Raw genomic sequence first — 20,113 nt, forward strand, 5'->3', positions numbered from 1 at the left:
TTTAGTGTTACTCATAAGTGTGTACAGGCCAAAGTGAAGTTTGAACTCCTAAGAGTATGTGCTACTGTACATACATCGTATTATCTTTGTGACTTGTACCTAGGAATAACTTTTTTTTTTAGGCTTTTGGAGTTTCCTTAAGTCTACCTGACTTCATATTAACTTAGGCCATCAACTGTTATATTGAACTTCCAACCGCTTAACACAGTATGACTGTAGATCAATCCCTGCTATCCGTTATCACTTAAATGAGGATCAGTTCCCTGTTGAGTCTGGTTTCTCTCAAGGTTTTTTCTTACTGATATCTCAGGGAGTTTTTCCTTGCCACTGTCGTAGTCCTCCTCGGCTTGCTCATCAGAGACAATCTTATCATTTTAATTCATACACATTTTTCACATTTTATACAAATTTCCATAATTTTTCTTTAATTGTGTAAAGATGCTTTGTGACAATGTCAACTGTAAAAAGCGCTATACAGTACAAATAAAATACAATGTAATTGAAAGGGAAAACAACCACAACAGAAACCCCTTAGAAACAATAAAGTATACTGCTCAAAAAAATTAAAGTAAAATAAAGAAATAAAAATAAAGGGAACGCTTAGAGCAGATTTGACTTAAACCGTACATAAACATACTAGGGGTGTTCAGGTCAACTTTGGGCTTTATTTAAATTTATTTTAACAGTATGATTATGCTAAATAGTTTTTTTAGTGGCCTTTTAAATAGTTTTAATACCAAATAATGATATTTATTAAAGAAAAACAGACTTTATTACAGAGAAAATAAACAGAAATTTACGGGTATGCAATACATTTTATATCGACTTAGGTATATTATGTTGTTTTCTAACAAAGACATCAATTCAACCCCAAAACACATCTGTATAGTATCTCTCAGATGCTTCTATAAAAGCACAGAACACAGAGACGTAAAATAATTCTTTTCAAGACTTAAGAAGAATGTAATTAGAGTCAAATTTAAAAAAATACGTAAAAATGACACAGCAGATAATTAATTGCATAAAGAGTAAGAGAAAAAAGCAACAATACACTGACATACACTACCGTTCAAAAGTTTGTGGTCACTTGCAAATTTCTTTGTTTTTGTTTAGTGATTTATTTTCTACATTCTACAACAATACTGGGGATTTCAAAACTATAAAATAACACATATGGAATTAGGTGATTACGTAACAACAAGAAAAACAACAGTTAGTTGTTATTTTAAGACACGGAGGTCGGCCTTTCTGTAATAGTTCTTGCTAGAACAGTATTGTCAAGTGCATTTGCAAAATCCGTCAAGCACCATAATGAAACTGGCTCTCATAAAGACCATCCAAGGAGGGCGAGACCAAAACCTACCTCTGCCACAGACGAGAAGTTAATTTACAGTTATCAGCCTGAAAAATGACCAATTAACAGCACCTCAGATTAGAGGCGTTATGAAGTCTTTACAGAGCAGAAGTAGCAGAAACATCTCAATATCAACTGTTCGAAGGAGATTAATGCATTTTTTGGACGCCTTCAGCATTCCTTTACAATGTAGAAAGAAATAAAAATCAGGAACGATCATGGAGTTTGAAAGTGACCCCAAACTTTTGAACGGTAGTGTATATTGAGTCGGGTCCAAAAAGACCATGTTAAAAATCTGTGATTTTTTTCCCTCTTCATCCCCTCAGTGTATCACGATTGCGATATATGTGCTCTTTTAAGTCAGCATCTTTCTATAGAAGTACATTCTCTTGCATCAGAATCACTAGCTGAAGACTTGCCTACGTATAAATTTGCCTTATGACAAGAACATTTATGCCAAGTTGGCAGTTTATGAGGTACTTACACCATATGGACAAAAGTATTTGGCCAAATTTGCAATGACATTGTATCCAAATACTTTTACTTCAATATGGAGCTGGTCCCACTTTTGCAGCTATACCAACTTCTACTCCTTTTGGAAAGCTCTTCACAAGATTTTGGAGTGTTTCTGTGGGAATTCGTGCCCATTTATTCTATGAAGCATTTATAAGGTCAGGCACTGATGTTGGACGAGAAGGCCTGGCTTGTCACCATTCCAGTTCATCCCAAAGGTGCTCGATGGGGTTGAGGTCAGGGCTTGTGAGGGCCAGTCAGGTTCATCCACACCAAATTCATCCTTGCTTTGTGCACTGGGACACAGTCATGTTGAAATAGAAAGGGCCTTTGAACTGTTGCCACAAAGTGGGACAACCTGATTTCAATAATCAACAGGTTTGGCCAAACACTTTTGCCTATATATGTCTGTTTACACAAAATGTTGGGTGCTTTCTGCAAAAATTCCAATTACTCTATGAACCTTTAAGTCTGCTAATGGTATACACTTATACCTAATTATTTATTATTATTATATACCACACAATTCATAAACCACACAAGCGCTCTAGACTTATTGGTTAAATATATAGTTAGCATTTAAAATTTCTAAGATTCAATTTCTGATGTAATGTAAATTGGAACTTATTAATAACCATTGAGGTTGAAAACTACTGGACTTGATCAACAGAAAAAAGTTTGACAAAAAACATAATTCAGCACCCAGTGGCCCTTATATGAGACACTTTCAAGAATATACACACAATTTAGTTGGGATAAAGTGTCCTTATATAGATTTCCTTTGACCCTCAGTTATAGTATTTTATATATATATTTGCAAAAAAGAAACAAAATTTAACATACAATACTTGAGGACCCCTCATTTCTCATCCCTCAGTAAGTCAAAAAGTTTATGTAACAACCTCGGTGGCATCCTCATTTCCCCTCTCATCTGTTCCAACCACTCAACATTTAACACCACCAGTATACTAATCTAATGACTTCTGATCATTTCCCATCATCTGCACCTGTTTTTCAAGATTAAATGTCTTGTTTGTGGAATACTTTGCGACTATACAAAGTAATGACTATAGTCTATACAAAGTAATGACTATAGTCTGAAAGAATTGTAGCCATAAAGAGCTGCTCACCTGCATCGTGTTCACATATGTAGTCCTGTTCATACATTCTACACTAACACCCATAATACTTGTTCATCTCTTTGATTTGACTTGCATCTTTGCAGGCTTAGTACTCTTCTCCTTTCCTGACCCTACATGAGCTTTATCCTCTGATTGCCCTGGTTGTTCACCTTGAGAACTCTGGAACGATTGCTTGCCCGTCTCTCCCTGAGCTTCGGCAGAGGGAACAGGTAAGCTAGCTGCGTTGACAAGATTTGGACCTAACATGATATTTCCTTGTAACATAGACATCCCATCAATCAGGTACATTCCTTGTTGTTCTAGTGTGTTCTGGAGTATATTACCGCCATGAAGAACCAAGCCCTGAGTTCCTGCAAGCCCATTTATCAGGTACATTCCCTGTACAGGCTCTTCAGCAAAAATCACTGTACTTGGCGCTTGATGTTCCACCAGGCAGTACAAAGGTTGCTGTTGTGCAAGCAGTGTTGAACCAGTATTCATGCTGCCTGATGCATTGATGTGTTGTGTCTCAGTAACACTGGAAATTGTGCTTTTCTGTGGTGGAGGCGAATCAGATTTCACAATCTGAACGGCACTAGTGGCTACAGAACTCTCACTTTTGATGCTGGTTTCCACTGACTCAGCAATTTGTTCCACTTCTTCAAATTTGGGTTGTAGTGGTGGAGGACTGCAAACTGTTGCTAAATTCCCAAACTTGTAGTCCAAGTCTTTTAGGAAACCCAGGTCATTTTCAGCCTCAAGAATACAGCAGGACTCTAAAGAGCCAACTGGAGAGTATTGACCTTCATCGTTATACATGAGCAGACCTTCACTGAGATTAGGATTATCAGTCAGAAACCTTGCTTTCTGTAATGAAAAGTAAGAAATGATGCTCAGTATTTGTACAAGTACATGTACAGATTATAAATGTTCCACTGCCATTTAATAAAATTGGATACTTGTATTAGATGTCCAGTCCTGTTAAAGATTTAATCATTTCCAATATTTGTGTAGTATCCAGGCAAATAATTCTTTAAGCTGGGAATACTAAGTAATATAAAACACCAGGCATGATGGTGATATTTTTTAAGAAGAGTGCTTATGGGCCTAATTGACGTTATGATAATCAACATGTCATGTACCAGGCATGTTCAAGTCAAACAAGGACTTTTGATTGTGCAGAATAACAATAAAAACTCACTTTATTTTGATAATCATCAACCGCTATTAGTGTGATGGTTATTAAAGATCTACCATTTCCATTTGGACCTCAGGTTAATGTGTTTTTGGCCTTGCTGCGGCTTTATGATTTTATATCTATATTTTAGGTGTGTTTTTGACCTTGTCACATACTGGCCACTGTAGCATTAACCCCAATTATATTTCAACATCAGATCACAACATCCCTGCTGTGTATGAATAAAACATTTTTGATTTCCTACCTGAGAGAAATATCCATAGAGATAGCCATCTGGCAATGCCATCTCTTCATAAATATTATGCCTCTTCTGTCGAAATGATGCAGAGTAGAGCGTGTTTCTATGGATAGATCCTATGGAGTGTTGACTTTGTAGTGTGCTGTGTTGATATCCAAACATGCTGTCAACTTCCATATTCCCTCTTTGAAACTCGTTATTGAGCGCCATGGTCCCGAAGCCTTGTGCATTTTGCACTATAGCAGGCTTGTTGAGAGAGCTACCAACCGCTGCCACTGCAGTTTGTCGGTCTGCCACAAATGGAGCAGACAACAGATCCAGCAACTGAAAAAATATAGAGACCAATTAAGGAAGAAAATGTTAGAAATGTATGGCATGGCAAAAGTATGGTATTGTTTCAGTGTTGCTAGAATGGAATTTCCTTGTGAAAAGTACAGTGGGTATAAAAAAGAATTACTAAGATGGCAAGCAATTTGGCAGACACCTTTAACCAGTCCCTCTTTTATAATGTGAAGATCATTTTGTTTGGGTTTTTACTGTGCACTAACTAGGGCAAATATTGTAATTATTGAAGAGGACCAATGCAATTATTTATTTTAAATATACGTATATACTTGTATATATTTGCATGGGTCTTTAGTAAGTAGACAAACAAAAAGGGGCCTTTTTTTTATTGGCCTGGACTTAAACACGCCAATTAGATTTCCCGCCACTCTTGTTGCTCAGCTCCTCCTAGCTCTGGTCATCTTTTCTTTTGCCTGGGGGACATGACTCGGCAGTAGCTTATTTACCATTTATTTATACTAAAATGGTGCATTCGGAAGAGGAGTGAAACAAAGAGAGGTGGACATATCAAAAATTGCATTATCTGGGAGCAATAACAAGCACACTTTGGGAAAGCTTTGAAACCTGTGCTAACTTATAAAAGTAATATCAAAATAGGGGACCGTGAAAATATGTGAAGTAATAATAGTTGTAATTTACCTTGTCTTCCCCTTTGCTCTCAGTGTGGTATGCAATAAGGTATTCTTTTGTATCAAAAGGCAGCTCTGAGAATTCCTCAAACCTCCCACATTGACAGAATATTAGCAGCAGAGGAATCACTGGAAACATCAACAGCGCAAAACACACTATTAATATAAAACACTGAATTATGTGCATATATGTGTAACAGATAATAGGTGGTGGACTGTAAACCAGGAGGAAACATGAAAACTGTGTATGAATGTTTTTGACTCACACATGAGCAGAATTAGTGCTGCGATAATTACTCCAATGGCAGGAATCCCTACTTTGGTTAAAGCATCACGTTGATGGGCTGCTCGGAGATCACATGTTCCAGCTTTTTCACATGTGCACACCTCTAATTTAAGCCTTTGTTTGTCTTTACATGCCAGACCCTTCCTGTCAAAAATCTCCATACTGAGCTCATAAAATTCTATCCATAGAGGCTCCTTAGCATGGAAGCTCACTGTTGTTTCTTAAAAAGAGAAATAAGTAAATGAGTATCAGACTAATGCACATAGCTTTGTTCAGTAGCTTTGTTATTTACTGTTTATTGTCTTTAAACAAAATATACAGAAACATACATGTCGTAGAATAATACTGTAGTTATCTACTTTACCATTTACAGGAACCATCTCCCATTTTCCACGAGTCTCTTCTTCTATCAGAACAAATTTATAAGGTTCTCCATTGGGATAGGCATCCTTATCAAATGCAGTCACATTTACTATGTTAGTATCAGAACAGATACTCTGGTAGGTGCTAGTCAGCATGGGACAATTGTCATTTAAATCCTGCACCTTTAGAGCTATAGTTCCAGTAGCAGTCTTGGATGGGACATCTAAGTAAAAAAAAAAACATTCTGTATTAGCACTTTAGGGAAGTACAGTCTAATAAAACATACATTTAAATCCACTTTAACACACATTAATGTACATCATCATCATCATCATCATCATCATCATCAAGGAACCTCTGTAGTCCAACTAGGAACTATGAAGGCCAATAGTGGCCGTAATTTTTATTTCCATTTTTACAACCGTGGTAATTTGGGAACACAAATTAGTCTAATCTACAGTACATGTCATGTTTTGTTTTTTTGGACAATTCTTTGAAACTCTAGTTATAGATTTGTAAGAAAATCCCAGGTTAGCAGCAGTTTTTGATCTACTCAGATCCATGTGTCTGGCACAAATATCCATGCAATATTGTCAGTCACAATCAGGTCCCCATTCTGATCTTTATTGTGAATGGTAAATGATAACTTCCCTCCTAAATGAACTTTCAAATTCTTCTTCTCTCAGTAAGAGCAAAGGAGCTTTTCTCTTGAGGAAAAGCTAAGCGCAGACCGTCTTACCTTGTGTCATGCAGATGATTTTTGCAATGTAGGAGCCATTAACCAGGGACTTGGACTCTCGATCTGGTATCTTTGTCAGCGTAATCTCTGATGTTTTCTCATCAATAGATAGCCAGTTGTCTGGATCATATCCTTTTGCATACCTACGTTTTTTTGCAATGGAACATATGTCATTAAATGCATGAATTATTGACACTATTATTGATTATGCTTTTTGATGCCACTATATTAAAGCTTCCATCACTGTTTTCTATCAGCAGCAAAAATGTACAATTATATCACTCTGCGCAGCTTTCTTAATATCTTCTACTTATAGTTTTGATCATTTGTGGCGCTGCAAATTAATTAAATAATTAATTAATATAATTAAGTATATTTTTATAGAAGGTAACATTTCCTGACATACTGGTAGTACTTTCTGACACATGGATTTAACGTTATTTGTCAATAGTCAACTGTTAAATTAACCATGCCAACAAAATAAAATGTGCAATTAAACACACTAATAATTCCAACAAAACTTTCAATACCAAATACGAACATACAAGTCACTGGGAGTAGTAGCATGAATTTACGGGTGGGACGCTAAAGCAGCAAGACGTATTTTTGGTATGCGCAGTATAGGAGAGACTGATGGGTAGGTCAAATTGATAGAAAACCAGTCTAGAAGAGCAAGTAAAAGATATTTATTAGGGCTTCAAATATCATAGGCGCACACATTTATAGAATGGGTCAGAATACCCACAGGGTCCCAACACACTAGTGTGTATAATCTGAGAAAGTGTGTTAACTATGCACACATTGGCTAAAGTAAAGTACCACAGTGAGTGTTTAATCAGATGTGAGATGCTCTGGTCTTATCTCCTGGTTTATGTGCTGAATTTAGATATAGGTGTAAAAGCAAACTAAAAGATTCTTCAAAACTGGCACTTATTAGAACATAGTAGGTGGGAGAGCAGCAGAAAAGCCTTAACTATTTTAGCATAATTATATTAAACCAGCCATTAGTTATTTAGAGTATTATAACAGCTTGAAAGTCACAAGGTTATGTTTTGGAGTCAGAATTATTTAAATGTATTGACATCAGATACTTAAATTTTAACATAAACATGCACATAATTAATAATTATATTCATTTTATATTGTAGTCCTACAGTTTGACAGAGGGTGGGATAAAAACCCTAGCACATTTAGACATGCTTTTAATTTACCTTTACATGTTTGATGTAATGTTGATTTATTGTGTAGATATAGAGCAAAAGTTTCCGAACTGGCAGATTGACAACTATGACTGGCATGATGGCCATACAGTAGCAACAAAAATCAACTGATAATGTGACATAGCTGCAGAGGCTCTATAAGCGTGGAATTAAATGCAATCTGTTTTAAGGAACTGTAGTACATTCTGTGGATCCGAAAGTCGATTTTATTAATCATATTTATTTAAAATACTTACCTGACATTTTCCGCAGGTTCTCCAGTATCAAGATCCAAGGCAGGAAAGGAACCAATGACCATGGGAACATGTATTTCCTCTGGGTTCTCTGACACAGGCAACTCCTTCACCGATGGTGAAAAACCTGGGCCTTCGGGCAAGTTATTAACGCTGATTTTTATTGGATAGTTTTTCCCTCCAGGTGTCGGCTTTTTGTCTGGTTTAGAGCCAGGTTTAATTCCAGGTTTGGAACTAGGACTGCCATCAGGTTTAGTTCCAGGCTTGGTGTCCGGTTTGACGCCAGGCTTAACCCCTACCCCAGCACCTGCTTCTACCCCTGCATCTACACCTGCGTCCACTCCAGCGTCTACCCCAGCATCTACCCCTGCATTCACACCCACTCCAGCCCCTAATCCTAGATCTGCATCTACACCTAAATCTAGACCTAGATCTACACCTAAATCAACACCTGCTCCTGCCCCTGCCCCTGCCCCTGCCCCAGCTCCTGCCCCAGCATTCATTCCAGGTCTGCCCAGATCGACACTGAGACCCAAGGAGAGTGCAGTTCCATTTATGAAAGGAGCTACGTTTGAAATGGCCAGGCCAAGATCCAGCATTTTGACCTTTTCATAATCCACAGGCTTAATGTTTCAAGTAAGGTGGCAGACATAAAGAAAAGAAAATAAGAAAATATGATTAGAACAACTGAAAATCATGAGAGTAAAAAAAAAAAAAACAGTATTAAAGACAACAAAAACATTAAATATGTATACCTTCACAAGCTTTAAAATGCCCTCGTTGGTTTTGGGGTCTGTTTCTATAGTAAAGAGTTCGTCTTCGTTACCCTTAACGATGTCAAAGACGGCCAGCCAGTTATCAGTATTCTCCAAATCTTTATCCAGAGCTTTTATTCTCATCACAACCACATCAACTGAACCTTCATCAACAGCACCAGCATACTAAAGAGAAAAAGACATAATTGCCACAAGTATAATTATTTTATTAGAAATTAAGAACCATTTGTATTAAAAAAAAATGTGTCTTTTCAGCACAAGTTTGACTGACCATGTTTTTATGTGTGTTTACAATTCATACAGTTTATCATTTATTAGAAATATATATATTTAAGCATGCAATTATCTTATAGCTATATACGTTGGTCTATTTATCAGAAACAAATGTTGTAAAGTTTTGTAGGTATACAGTATGCATACCCCTTTGCCTCAAATATTTGAGAAAAGGACCCACAATGACAAAAAATTGTAGTGGTATTATTGTATTAGGAGTTTTTTGTATTGCTGGGTTGATACACAGCAGTACAAAGTACACAGGATCAGTCTTAAAACCACTGAAGGTCTTAGTCTCGTCTAGGAATCAACAGCATTTTACTTTTGTCTCAGTTTTAGACAAAGAGGACTCTGGATCTTATTTTAGGAGAAGAACTGGTGCAATATTACTAATCACTAGCATTGTCTGATTTATTTGTTTACATTGTTATTAAATATAAACCTTTCTTCTTTAAATGCAACCAATTATTTTATTTATTTCCAATTAGAAAATGAACTGTTAAAGTGCTAAACAGTGCTAAAGTGCCAAAAGATGTCATTTTGTGATCTTGTTTGAAGGAATGCTAGGCTTTTTTTTTTTAATGCATTTACATCAATTAAATTAAATTAATTAAATTTTATTTGTGTAGCACTTTTACCAATTGTCATTATCGCAAAGCAGCTTTACACAATTAAAGGAATTATGGAAATGTGAATGTGTATGAATCAAAATGATAAGATTGTCCTTGATGAGCAAGCCAAGGGCCACAGTGGCAAGGAAAAACTTCCTGAGATGGCAATAGGAAGAAACCTTGAGAGTAACCAGACTCAACAGCGAACTGTTCTAACTTGCTATCTGTGCAGACATAGCAGACCTGGTATCATACATGCTCAGAATACCACCAGCTGCATGGCTCCCGATGAACACAGGACGATGTCTTTTGGCACACTGACTTATGTAGGTCGGTGCTCCCTGTGAATGTGCGTGCAGCCTTGTCCTGCCATGTGTTGGTGTGTTACAAAACTAGTTTTGAAACCACCTTATCAAAAGACTTTTGTAATCTGTAAGCATAATTGTTCATCTCTCTCTCTCTCTCTCTCACACACACACACACACACACAGCTTGGATTTAATATGGTTTTATTGTGATTTTGAACTGAGTTATGTGGATGTACTTTGAGTTTTGATTGTTCAACACAGTACTCTTGGATTATCTTCGAAAGCCGTTAAATTGGTTTGTTATTTAAAGTTTCTTTTTTCGGTTAATAAAAGTTAAACTATAAGTGTTTTCTAAGTGTAGTGTAAAACTGTTATATCACTGGGGAAAGACAGAGAAAGAATTAGAAAAACATGCTAATTGCACTTTTGTATTAGAGAATATAGTAAAATGAGTCAATAATTAACTAAAAACATAAAAAGTTGTTTGTACGTTTGCTTGCTATGTTATGTACGTATAGAAACTTAAAACTGCTGTTCGTTGGTTAAATTCACAAAACAGGTACAATGGTCATATAATATCATAAGTTGGGCTGAAAATATAATTACTGAATAATGGATTTGGGGATTCTAAAGCAGGTCTAGACATTGGACTTTATTAAATTTGGGACAACCTCTGCTTTATTTATAAAATTAAGGTGAATACACTAATTTGCATAGTTTCTGTTCAGGCAGATTCGCGGGCAACCATGAAACCGGTTGCTAGGCGACGCCGTTTCAGGTAATCAAGACAAACATGCCACACCTGCTCGCGCCTCTTTATAAACTCTTTAGTAGCGTCATGCTTCGCGCGGGCCTTGGCTCTGTGCCAGGTATGAGAGCGGCGGCATGGCGTTGATTGTTGGGAGAAAGAGAGTTAAACAGGGAGGGAAGGGGTGTTGGGGGGAGGAGAGAAATTTAAAAAGGGGAAAAAAAGAGATTTTTCGAAAAGTAAGAACAAACCTAAAAAGGACACTGATCAGAGGACATGTATTGGTTATTATTTAGGTTTTTCTGTTTTAAGTTTTCACACAAGCACTCTTTAATTTGGGAATAGTGCCTCAATGTGACTCCTCTAAAGTGAGGCTAAGATATGCTATGGACCACTGTCTGTGAAAATCCTGAACACAAACTGGATTTGTGGATGTCCTGCACAATTATAAACCTGTAATATTAGTTTTACATTCAATTTAAAAATGTGAATACCACATAAACATGTTTATCCCATAATCCTAACAAAGGACCTCACAAGATAAAACCATGTTAAATTTAAGTAATCCACATGTGTGGACTTGTGTTTTTGTGTGTGAGAGAGAAAATTATACATTTTGCATTTATAGTAGTCCACAAGCGAAAAATATTAAACCAAGAGCAGCCACAAGCACTCAATTTATAAGTACGAATGGCTTATTTATTCTTTTCCCATGACATCCCTTGGGATATGTAGCTGTCAGTCAAAACTTTGGTAATAAACCTTGCCTATAAAGTTCATCTGAAAAATATCATGCAAAAGGAAACGCATAGGAGTATGTAAATTTGGCCATCAAAGCTTACAGAGCTTGCTAAGAGCCCATTAAACTTTTATTAGCATTTAAAAAATTAAGCATATAAAAAGATAAGTTATGTCCGTCTGGCAAAGCATAGCTGGATAATGTAATCTCTGTGTCAACCTTTTAGAAACCAAACATTAACTCAATATTAACTATACAGTATGCTGATGAAAATTAACTATGTTTCAGAGTGCAGGGTTCAGTTGCTTGCCAGCTATCTGCCATATAGTTAGACATGTAACCTACTTGATTAAATAAATATATATTGAAAGATGTTGCTAAGGTAATAGTCTGTGTGAGAGTTGAAGCCTAGGGCCTGTGGTGATGATGATGTTTCTAAGTTCAGAAGCCCAGCTTTTCAACAGGCAAGGGAAGCCCATGCCAGGAGGTGGCGCTCTAGGGCTGTCAAACGCACTCATCCTCTATACTGCTTTATCCTGTATTCAGGGTCGTGAGGAGCCTGAAGCCAATTCCAGGAGCCTTAGGGCACGAGGCAGGGTATACCCTGGACAAGGTGCCAATCTATTGCAGGGCACACACATATACATACACACACTCGCACGCTCATTCACACACTAAGGGCAATTTGGGAACGCCAATTAGCCTAATCTGCTAATTGTCAATATAAGATTGTTAATATAAGATAATGGTGATAAATGGATGATGGTGATGGTGATAAATGGAGGCCTAGTGGCCTCTTGCAAATCTACAGTATGCTTAGGGCCCCAACAGACTCTAGAATTGCTTCTGCCCAAGTAAAAATTTATTTTTGTAACAGTAGAGGGACGGGTCCCATAAAGCTACTGTATAAATCTAATGTAACACAAATTACATCAGAATTAGCTAATTTTAGCTCCAATAAACGCTACTAATTGTGATACCGCTCCCTTACCTAAGAGAGCCAGGGATGTGGCAGTGGAGAGAGGAGCCCGATTAATGTATCTGCAATTCTAGGATACATTTACATATTAAGTAGGCTGTATTGAAATGTGTAAAATGATTGTGTGTTGACTCAGGAACTTTTAGATCACTTTAAGAATGGCTTTGGTTTTTATGTTCAAAGTTTTATTTATTATACTGTACTTACACTGGTCTGTTTTTGGTTTTTGACTTGACTTTGTCTTGACCTGCTTCGAGCTTGTTCTTGACTTTGTCTTGACCTGCCTTGAGCTAATTCTTGTCTTGGTCTTGACCTGCTTTGGGGTTGGTTTTGACTTGATCTCAACCTCCTAAACTCTTGGTCTTGTCTCATTTTCAATACACTCAAGTCTTGGTCTTGACTTTGCCTGAGTTTAGGTGATATTGATTACAATGCTACTAACAAGATCGTAAACTACATTATAGCTACATATGTTTATTTAAAACAATATGGAACAGCCTTCTTTCTTTTCTTTATATCATGGAACTAAAAATAGTTCTCTCTGATACAAATCTCACTCACAACTATGTAACTGATGACAAACATGTCATAAAGTCAGCAACAGCAGTTAAAGTAAACAGAATGCTGCACAGTAAAGCATGCATTAATTTACAAATAAATTAACCAAATAACAATGTATAAATGTGTGTATGTTTATTTAACACCCTCAGCAGCAACCTTATTTTCCCTCACTTCGGGTGCCTGCAGAAATACTCCTCAAGACTACTTAAAAATGCATTAAAGCTCTTTGGATGCAAAATATGAAGGTGTGTGACGGGCATATAATATATACTATATTTTAAAATATTGAAAAACCACTTTACCTCATCTTTTTCAAGAGTTGGAATGTTGTCGTTGATGTCCAAAACTTTAATCTCCACTGTACCAGTTCCTGTGTTACCATTCGGTGCACCATCCATATCTACACCTTGGACTATTAAAGTGTATGTATCATGCACCTATATAATATAAACAAGAGGTAAGAGAGATCCATTCATTAGACAGTCCTATCTTAAGATTATTAAATTATTGGCTCATGCAATCATTGTTAGAAAACAAAACATACGTACCTCCCTATCCAGGGAGTGCTCTTTAACATAAATCTTCCCATTGTCTCTGTCAATGGTAAACATTCTTCCAGATGCTTCTGGAATTTGCTTTAATATACTATATGCGATTTTTGCATTAGGTGTCCCCTGTGCATCTGCATCCTCTGCAATTATCTGCATGACCGGTGTTCCTACAGTGTTGTTGGAAACATGTTATTAGGTAATAGAATGCAATGCAACATTGCACCATTATTCTGGTAGTCATAGTCTGTTTTAAGCCAAGGAAATTTCAGTTAAAGGAAAGATTCATAGTGCATACATACCTATTTTGCTGCATTCTGATACAGACCCTTTGAATAACTTAAACTTTGGAGGATTGTCATTCTCATCTTCAACCTGTATTTTCAGCCCGATTTCTTCCTCAGCCATACCGCCATCCTTGTATTTAGCAATCCCAGTCAACTACAAGCAGATATCACACATGAATCTAAATAAAGCTCAATATTCCACATAACTGCAAATGGGAATTGTCAGTGTAATTACTTTAAGACTTAAAATATGTGATCAACATTATATAGTAGAATATGTGAATTTAGTATATATAGTGTATAGAGTGAATTTTTGTCTTTCAACTCACGTTGTACTGTGATATTGTCTCTCGGTCCAGAATGCCTGTAATTCTGACAAAGCCATTTTTTGGGTTGACAACAAACAGGTTATATGGCTCCCTGTCAGCACCATGCCCTCGTAGGCTGTACTCAAATGGTTTAGCTTCAATATCTTTATCAGACCTGATCTAAATAAAATAAAGCAAAAGTAAATTGAGTAAAAAAGTCATTTGTTTGGTATAAAATAAAATAAAAAGCATTTAAGTTAAACTGGGACTTGTGATGAGATTTTTATCCAATAAAGGCATAAAACTGATTTCCAGTAAGCTGCAAACACATTACAGTAATGAGACCCTTAGCCAATGCAAAACATTTGAATGGTGCAAACTTTTTAAAGAAGGTTGTAAGTCCGTGAATGACGATCCCAAACGAGGTGGCTCAGAGCCCACTGCGTGTGAACTGTACACACAATCATTCACCAACACTGCTTGCACATCACGGTATCATGGCTGGGAGTTAGTGCCACATCTCCCGTACAGTCCGGACCTCGCACCAAACCATTTCCTCAGGTTTGGGCCATTTAAGGAGGCCAGAGTGAAGCAGGCAGTGTGATTATGGCTCTGCACATTGAGAAAAAGCTCTCTTGCTATCCAAGAACCAGTGAAATGCTGGGATAGATGCATTACCGTAGAGGGGGTGAGGAGCATGGCAATCAAAAGTTCTAGTTTGACTTGAACACCCTTTGTAGCATTCATCCCAATAATACTGATCTGACTTGTCCCACTCCTGTGTACAAGTACAAGAACCTCCACAAGATGGAGCACTTCCCATGAACCCAGAAAAGCATGACCTGACAAAAGTACATTGTTTTAAACTAATGTTCCCTTAAATATAGCCAGAAATGTTTAGTTGAAAATTCTATATATATTCTATATGTTGTTGTTGTTTCACCATTTAATTACTACATTGGTGTGTAAAAGCGGAAAAATCCTAATTTTTTAAACAATGAAAATAAAATGAAATGAAAATATTAAGCTGAGCTGCCCTTATAGTCCAGTCTATTTCACAGATTAACCAATAATCCAGGGGCCAGGGGTAGCTCAGTGGTTAAGGCATTGGACTACAGTTTGGAAGATCCCAGGTTCAAACCCCACAACCACCAAGTTGCCACTGTTGGGCCCTTGGGCAAATCCTTTAACCCTTAACTGCTCAGATGTATAAATCTGTCTCCTAAATGTCATCCCATTTTATTATATTTCCTCAACAATACTGTGTCATTGATATTGTAAAACATATTTATAGTTATTGAATGATTAGAATTATGGTTAAAACATTTCTTGTTCTGTGTCATATTTTGGGTTGAGAGTATGGAATGTTTTTTTTTGCTTCACTTTTGCTGGCTCGTAGCAAGTTTACGTTTGAAAAACCTGTGAGTCAAGTTTCTTCTAAAGTCTCAGGGGCATACCTCACGGGCGGAGTCTCGTAAACTCCAAAACTGATCTTGACATGTCAAAGTTATGTGAGAAAACTGATCTCTCTGCCTTTTTCCAGGCAATACTTTTCACATACTTTCAAAGGCCCAAATGTAACTTGCATGAATAAACAATGTACTGTATGCTTACCTTCGCAATGTATGTCTGCTTTGTATAGTCAACATTTTCTTTAAGTTTCGTTGGTGGGAGAATCCACTCCCGCTTGTTTCTCTTAAGTCCAGTTGCAGTTTGTGCCACCTTAAACATGAATATTTTGATCATTTTTATGTTTGTGTGTATTCAAAAAAAAATCAACCTGATTTTAATTACGTGCTTAGTAAAGATGAATCAATGAATGTCCATTGCACTACAGTTTGACAAAAAGCCTTATTAGGCCTGTTACATGTAAAATTACCACACTGTGTTCAGTAAGTTTATGCAATTAAATAATAATAATAATAATAATAATAATAATAATAATATATACAGTACAGTAAAACCCAAGGACGAGACAGGTTGTTAATACCATAAATGATATTAGTTTATGCAAATTATGACCTTTTAGTCATTACCCTAGAGACACTACCCAGTCCTCCTTTGTTTACCCTCAAACACCTGAACACACCCAACACCTTACAGAAGTCGTACCACAAACAAGTGTACTAAATAATAAATTATAATATTTACATTTCTTTCTTTTCTCTCTCTCTCTCTCTCTCTCTCTCTCTCTCTCTCTCTATTGTTCCCTAGGTCTTTTACTATTCACAGTGTCATGAGCCCATTTTGAGAAATCTAGGTGAGACGTAAGAATACGCCCTTGATAGGGTGTGTTAAATTTATCTGCAAATCAAATAACATCATGTCAGTAACCATGTACCCATGTTTCCTTATACAAAAAAAAAAAAAGTATATTTGTCTCACTTAGTTTAGGTGACATCTCACTGCATGCCAAAGGAATGCTGATCTTTATGTTTTGTTAAGGAACAGCTGCATCTCTTTGATCCAGCTCAAACATGATTTGAATACCTTATGAGATGAATTACCTGTTTACCTTAACAGGCAACATGAAACAATGTATTGTGATGACTGAATCAGTTGGCTGGTTACATATCCATATAAATTAATTGAGGAGCTGTTTACATAGGCTTCTTTTAATTTTAACTACTACTATTTTCACAACAGCCACAAGCCCAGGGTGGGTTTATGGGTTTATTATCCTGTATACAGGATACAGGATAAATGTTATAAAATATATAAAAAATTGCTAGAATATTAAAAACTTGCACATGTGTGCAAAGTTAAGTAATGCATTGCTGTTTAATGACGCATTATAAATTATCATAGACATTTAATAGTTTTAATAAATTTGCTAAACCAAAGTTTTGAAATGCAAACACTCCTTTTTGATGTTTTCTTAGTTTACAAAATGTATACTTAATGAGGCACACCAATACAAGGAATAAGGGAGATAAGGAAGTATTCTCAATTCTGTGATTTTGTTTAGTATTTTAAAAAGAATTTTATACAGAATAAAACGTAGTAATTCCATAATAAGTGGAGCAATGTAACTCACCAGTGTCATGAATATTACCAGGAGCAAACAAAGTCTTCCAAGTTTGAGGAAACCCATGATTACTGAGGGCCTGCAGTTGTAACCACTCTTTTCTCCTCTTTCTTCCCTCCCCTAGTATGCTTCTGGCTGATAAGAGCTGGTTGTTTGTCTGTCAGTTAGAGTGAGGGAGATGCTAAGCATCCTATGACCAGACATAAATTATCATTCTTGGTTTCGACACACCTACAGGTGCAGAAATATTCATTTCTATAGGATCCCTAAGTCCCTCCCCTCAATGCAATTCCTATACTGTCTTACTACTGTATAGCCATGCATTCATTCTAGTGTACATAGTAGTTTTACTAACTTTTCCCCTTTGGCATATCATTTAAATCATCCAAAAGCTTTGTGTTATTTTTCAGGCTATAACTTACAGGTTGTGCCGTCATTTTATATATTAATTATTTCTTAATGAGTTGCTGCTGCAGGTGTGTTTATTTACATACTGTATAAGAAGTAGATTTACATAACCTTGCTTAGGCCAGAATAAGTTTTTACATAGTCTGAGAAGGAGTTCAAGTGAAAACTGGGTGTTAGGACAATAAAAGAATCACTTTCTTTACAGGAGAATATACAGGTTGATAAACCTGATTGCTTTACAATATTTACAATAACATCCACTTTTCAACACAATACAAATGGGGGGAAAAAAAACTAGTGTCGATTGTGCCATTACAGCAGAGAAAGCTGGTCTTGAGTAAGAAGGAGTGCTAAAATGTCTTTGAAACTAAATTTTAGGAAACACTTTTTTCACTAAAGCTTGTGAGTTTGAATAATACAATGTCTGGAAATAGACTTAATATTCACATCAAGGAATATTACATACATGCAGGTTATTTGTCCTTTGATTAGTCTGTGAATATTTTTTAATTTAAACTTTAACACTATGTATTAAATAATTTTATTTTATGCAGGTGATAAATAGTTACAGTTTCTAATTTAAAACAACATCGGATCTACAGAATATAAAATGAATTATTAAAACAAACACTTAGAGGATCATAAATGACTAGACCGTACAAATTACAGTATATCTAATATATTGTGAATCCATTCATTTATTATCTATTTATCACTTACTGTATCCTGGCTAGGGTTCTAGGTGACCTGGGGCCTTCCCAAGCAACCTCTGGAACAAGGCAGGGTACACCCTGAATGGGGTGCCAACTTCAGGGCACACCCTTTCATACACTATGGGCAATTTGAAAATGCCAATTACATCATTTCTTTGGACCGTGTTGGGAAACTGTAGGACCTCTAGAAAAATCACAAAGCACGGCAAGGACATAAACCCCAAACACAGAGCAGAGGCAAGGTTTAAACCCCCATCTCTGGAAATCTCATATGAGTCAATGATGATGTCAACCTCAGATGAGCAATCTAAAATACCTCAGTGTCTTCACGATTGTTAACTGCCAGTTGAAAGACAGTGCTATATTTGTACAGTGTATTTGTACTGTATAGCACTTAAATATATACTGCTGCATACAATTTACAGTACATCACATAGAAATTAGAATGCACACCATATAAACACAAACATGTTATTTTGCAGTAAATTAAGCTTTCTCTCTCTCTCTCTCTTTTTTTTTAAAAAGCTCTTTCACTTCAAGATTTAGGACCAGTCTTTATGAAACTCAGCTAATTAAAAAAAAAAAAAAAAAAAATATATATATATATATATATATATATATATATATATATATGTATTGCTTTGCTATAAATTTCACTAGCAAGTGATTTTCTTATTGCCAGCTGTTTAGTCCCAATCCTGTCATTTTGTGTGTGAATGGAAATGGTCCTACTTTCACTATTAAACATACCGAAGCTTTGTTTTTACTGTTGATTTTTTCTCAGGCGACTCCACCAAATGTTTATGTGACTTCTGACCACATTTCTTCCACAAAATTCCACTTTGGTTCAACAAAATTAAATTATCCCTCCAGATTTTAATACTGTGTTTAAAGGTTCTTACCCCAGTTCTAATCATTTAAAATCTTTTTTAGTTAGTTTCTATTTCGATTAATACAACCCAACAATTTTACCCATCTGAAATGGTTTATTTTTTTTTGTTTGTTTATTTTTAACATTTTTGTTTTTGGGGGGGACCTGTGGGTGTTTGCTTCTGTAGTATTATAAAACAACTGAAATGTGTGACTGTGCAGGGTGTGGCTGAAACTTTGCAGCTCATTTTTTACAACCATGTCTGAGTGCATTTGGTACATTAATTCCTTTAAATAATAAACTAGAGTAGTCATTGAAGGAGGAACCTTATAAAAAGTTACTTAAAAATCAAAGATTTTTATTCCGAGAGTAGATTACATTTAGGCATTTGCTCTTATTCAGAGCAACTTACATTTTTTATCTCATTACACATCTGAGCAGTTGAGGGTTAAGGGCCTTGCTCAAGGGCCCAACAGTGGCACCTTGGTGGTTGTGGGGTTTGAACCTGGGATCTTCCAACTGTAGTCCAATGCCTTAACCACTGAGCTACCCTTGGCCCCCAGATTGTCATAAAAAAATAATGTTCAAAGTAAATTGAACATTCCAAAATGTGAGATTAAGTGATTAAGTCTTCTTTATTGTCAGGCAGATAGCTTGTTGCTCTGAGATATGATCTCTTCCACCTCTCTTCCAACATCATCAAGTCACAGTACCAC

General features: G+C 36.3%; 1 protein-coding gene across 1 annotated transcript; it reads right to left on the minus strand.

Moving 5' to 3' along the window:
* Nucleotides 1-2,947: 2,947 nt before the first annotated feature.
* si:ch73-74h11.1 (desmoglein-2-like protein) lies at nt 2,948-17,533 on the minus strand. Its single transcript, XM_053488568.1, has 14 exons — nt 17,415-17,533; nt 15,992-16,099; nt 14,399-14,557; nt 14,085-14,223; nt 13,783-13,952; nt 13,537-13,671; nt 8,995-9,180; nt 8,243-8,862; nt 6,787-6,929; nt 6,049-6,270; nt 5,665-5,904; nt 5,409-5,527; nt 4,431-4,748; nt 2,948-3,855 (listed from the first exon to the last, which is right to left on the minus strand). The coding sequence occupies exons 1-14, from the start codon at nt 17,469-17,471 to the stop codon at nt 3,061-3,063; spliced, it is 3,411 nt and encodes a 1,136-aa protein (XP_053344543.1). The 5' UTR covers nt 17,472-17,533; the 3' UTR covers nt 2,948-3,060.
* Between the last annotated feature and the right edge of the window lie 2,580 nt (nt 17,534-20,113).

This window comes from Clarias gariepinus, chromosome 27 (genome assembly GCF_024256425.1).
Source record: "Clarias gariepinus isolate MV-2021 ecotype Netherlands chromosome 27, CGAR_prim_01v2, whole genome shotgun sequence".
Lineage (NCBI taxonomy): Eukaryota > Metazoa > Chordata > Actinopteri > Siluriformes > Clariidae > Clarias > Clarias gariepinus.